At 35.6% G+C, this 4,300-nt stretch overlaps 1 protein-coding gene across 1 annotated transcript in view; it reads right to left on the reverse strand.

Moving 5' to 3' along the window:
• The window catches only part of DDX60 (DEAD (Asp-Glu-Ala-Asp) box polypeptide 60), a 94,267-nt gene that overhangs the window by 32,721 nt on the left and 57,246 nt on the right, over positions 1-4,300 (reverse strand). The window contains exons 23-24 of the mRNA XM_008586335.1: positions 3,298-3,422; positions 2,014-2,172 (exon numbers count right to left, since the gene is read on the reverse strand). Of these exons, the coding sequence (XP_008584557.1) occupies positions 2,014-2,172; positions 3,298-3,422 (284 nt within the window). The remainder of the gene's footprint in view (positions 1-2,013; positions 2,173-3,297; positions 3,423-4,300) is intronic.

Here is a 4,300-nt window from a genome sequence, read left to right on the forward strand (position 1 = left end):
ATCACATCTCCTTTGATTTTTCAGTTTGTCTCTTAACTGTGCACATAAGACCATTCTAAATGAGAAGATGTGCTCACTTGTTAAGTGTTTTCACCTCCAACTAACATTACCCTAACTCAGGAGACAATGCCATGACTATGGAAGCACCTGGCCCTAATGTTTGCAGAGGATGGGCAAAGCACTTACACAGGCCCACATATTGTTGTCTAAGTTTTTATTCAAGGTGAGAAAATGTCAAATAAAATACATTCTATCCTCCTACCTTGAAAAATATAGCTCTATAACAACTGGGAATTTAAAAGGGTGAGAGTGATCTCTGAGTGGGCATGTCTCCTTAGCTCCTGACTCCTCATTTTATGGAAATGGACGCAGATGAAAGAGGGCCAGAGTGGTACTCTCCAAAGCACAGGGCACAAGGCAGGGCCACCTCACCCTCAACATAATGATGGTCTGAAGAAGATACTTAAAAATGCTTTATTTTTACAGCTTGAATTGTTGGTCACTAATTCAACTTAAAATGTGGCACCTGAAAAAAAGTGGTCTGGGCTCTTCACTTCCCATGCATCTATGGATACAGTAAAATGGCAGAAGGAATTGTTGGTCACTAATTCAACTTAAAATGTGGCACCTAAAAAAAAGTGGTCTGGGCTCTTCACTTCCCATGCATCTATGGATACAGTAAAATGGCAGAAGGATCAGGAGCAAATTTTAGTCTGCTCTAGATTTTGAGAAATCTGAATCAGAGATGCTCCAAAAGCTGTTTCAACTTGGAGAGAAATATATACCATTCATTCTAAAATAGGTATGCAACAATGATTACCTGCCAGTCAATATGCTAGGCACTGGAGATTAAAAGGGGAAAATGGATGCTTCCTGTGGTAAAAGAACTTAAATTTTTAAATAAAAATAATGTATACAGACAGGCAACAACAATACATTATAATAATTGATCTACTAACTACTGAAAGTGTAGCAAAGTGAACCCAGGAGGAAGAACAATAAGTCTAACTGGGGTAATCAGGGCAATATTCAGAGAAGAGATTGCAAAAATCGTAAGTACAAGTTTTAGGGGCAATCAGGATGGAGGGCACTCCAGGAAGATAGGTCATCATGGAAAGAAAGAGCTGGAAGAAGAAGTCACAAGTCATGTGAGGAGAACCATAAATGTTGAGTATTGCTATAGAGGAGTGGTAGGAAGTGAGATTGAAAAAGTTAAGGCAAAGACCAAAATATGTAGGCATACCAACAGTAGTCAAGGAATTTAGACTTCAACAGCTTAAGAAGGAAGAATATTGAGTGTTTGATAATTCAATCAATTTGAATGTCTGCAAGATCATTTTTTTGGCTAGATTGAAAAGTGGTGAACCTCAAGGCTCTTGAAGTCCAAAAAGAAGACCTCTACAATCAAGACATGACATGATGAGCATCTAAAACCAGACAGTGACTAAAGATGGAGAGGATCATTGGGAGAGAATAAACATATTGACCCTACAGTTGACAGAATTAGACCTAGAGAGAAAAGGAAAGGAGTTACAATAGCAAAGTCCTTCCGTGAATAAAATTGGCATTTTATTCCATTCTCAAACTCATTCTATGATCACTTATAAAACTGCGATTGTATATCAGTGATGCGTCTTTGTTGTGACCCAAGACAATGGGTGTAGACTATGTTTAAGCTTTTTAAGGGCTGACTGAGAGTCAGAGTTTACACATGTGCCCAAGATGAGCTTATTGTGAGGGATGATTGTGTCAGGTTACAAAATCTACCAAGGCTGATAGACTGTGGTCCTGACTTTCCAAAGTCTTAAATGAGACTGATTTATGCACCTAAGGAATATATAGTTATGGGCATTTATCTTTACCCCGTTCTCCCACCCAAATTTATTCACTTTGCAAATAAGTCCAAGCACTATGTAGAGCTTCTTTGTAGAGCACATTCAATGCATGTTTCCTTCCAGGACTTAGGAAGTACTTTAACCCTTTAGTGACCAATTTGTTTAGTTCAATACTTACATTATCTTTTGTTTGTCCATGGACTTTTTAACTTTCCGAAGTTTGTTCGCCATGTCATGGGCTGCTTTATCAGCTTTGGGAGGCCTTTTTCTCTCCTGCTTTTCTTCCAGGAAAGTGCTCACACTTTTAGCTCTTTCTTCTACATCTCTTAGTTTGAATCTGGAAACAAATGAAAATAAGAGCAAAATCCTAAGGGGGTAGAAGTAAAATTTTGCTTCTCTTAAATATGTATGAGTATATGAATAATGAACAGTTATTTTGGGATTTATACTTCGAAGTTAGACTTTCAGAAACATCTCAGAGGTATATAATTTTTTTTGTTTCTAACTGAAATCTTCAGCCGTACTGGAAAGCAAAGTAGATGATCTGTGTAACTTCTTGGTGGTACAAAAATTTATTTTCCTTGCCCCAATAACAAAGACAAAAGGAACAATTTTATTGCAGTGCCCAGAATTTTCAAACACAACCTTATATTCATCTATTATCATTATTTTAAATACGTATCACCAATGATGATACATTACTACATGTCCGTTTATACGTGAACAAGTTTCGTTAAACTTTACCACCTGAACAAGACTCTGTGGCTTTATTTATGAGCTTCCATTGTTTAAGTGTAGTTTAAAGTTATCTAAGTAAATAAAGTATTATATTCTAATCCCAAACTATGTTACCAAGGTTAATCCAGGATATAGAGTGTTATCCATTGAAAAAATTATATTTTGGTGTCACTTTATCAAAACTGGAGTATTATGTTAAATTTTACACTATTTTATACTATGATGAATAACATTTAGCAATAACATAGTATAAATAAATAACATTTATACTATGATGAATAACATGAACGCCTCTATGTCATGGTTATCGTTACTATAAATTAAAAATAATAAAATACCCTACCAATATATATTCTAGAATATTGTAAGGATACTCTAATTTTATGTGGGATACTTGTGTGCATATACATTCAATTTGTTTTGCAAAGAGCCTAGGTATGTACTAAAAATAACAAGATCTAAATAAAAAATAATAGTTTATAGTAAAAAAGAAAACCACAAAATGGAGTAGTGAACTAAACAAAGATGGTGAGTTTTAATAGCACAAGTAAAAATATTTTATAAGACCTGAACTAGAGAGGCGTTTTTTAAAAAAAATAAAACAGGCATTTGAATAACAAATGGGCACCACACAAAACAGTAAAGTTTACATAACTCTCTTCAACTTAAAGTGATTGGTCTAATGCAAATTATAAGCAAAAGCAAATTAAATTAAGTAACTTACAAAAAAAATAGTGCAGGTAACTTCTTCATTTTTCTTAGCTTTTCAACGAAAAGTGGAAACATTTTTACCATATTTTCTGAACTAAAATCCAAATCAGGACTAAGATTTTCCAGTACCATTTTAACCTGCAGCAGTGAACCAAAAACAATTTGTTTTAAATTCTACAAAAGAAAGAAAGGGAATTACTACTTTTGCCTAAAATATTTTATAGTTATCTAATCTATGCTTCTGAGGTTTTCTAAAATAGTCATATGAAAGTATATTGTAAAACTATGTAAAGAACCATCAAATAAATATGCAAATCAATATATATTTTGCAGTAATATATACACACACAAATATATGCAATTTAACATGCAATTTTTTAAGGCAACACAAATCAGTCAGGAAGAGAAGGATTGTTGCAGAAAATGACGCCTGTTCCACTATGACAAGAGGAGAGGAGTGACTCCGTTTCTATCCATGTCATGTAGAAAAGTCACTCCCAATATGTTTTCAAAGTTTTTCAATAACAAAATAACTAGAAGAAAATGTAAATTAATTCTATTACATTTTTGAATGGGAAGAGATTGTTAGACTAAAATGGAAAAACTCAAATGAGAAAAGTAATATATGTCACTCCTAAAGAATCAGAAACCCAAGTTGTGACAATAAAGCAAACTTTAAAATATAAAGACTATCAGCTAACTTAAAATAAATGCATAGCTTAGACAACACCAGGTTAAGGTTTTAATACACAAACAGTTCATACTGCTTGAAATAAAAATCATTTTAAAAACCTCCAAGATGGGCCGGCCCGGTGGCGCACTGCTTGAGAGCGGGGCAGCCCTCCTGCCGAGGGTTCGGATCCGACATACAGACCGGTTCCCGCTCACTGGCTGAGCGAGGTGACCGTGCGCCGCTTGAGAGCGGGGCAGCCCTCCTGCTGAGGGTTCGGATCCGACATACAGACCGGTTCCCGCTCACTGGCTGAGCGAGGGGCGGGCGCAGCACCGAGGGTTGC

Source organism: Galeopterus variegatus, unplaced genomic scaffold (genome assembly GCF_000696425.1).
Source record: "Galeopterus variegatus unplaced genomic scaffold, G_variegatus-3.0.2 Scaffold3941, whole genome shotgun sequence".
Lineage (NCBI taxonomy): Eukaryota > Metazoa > Chordata > Mammalia > Dermoptera > Cynocephalidae > Galeopterus > Galeopterus variegatus.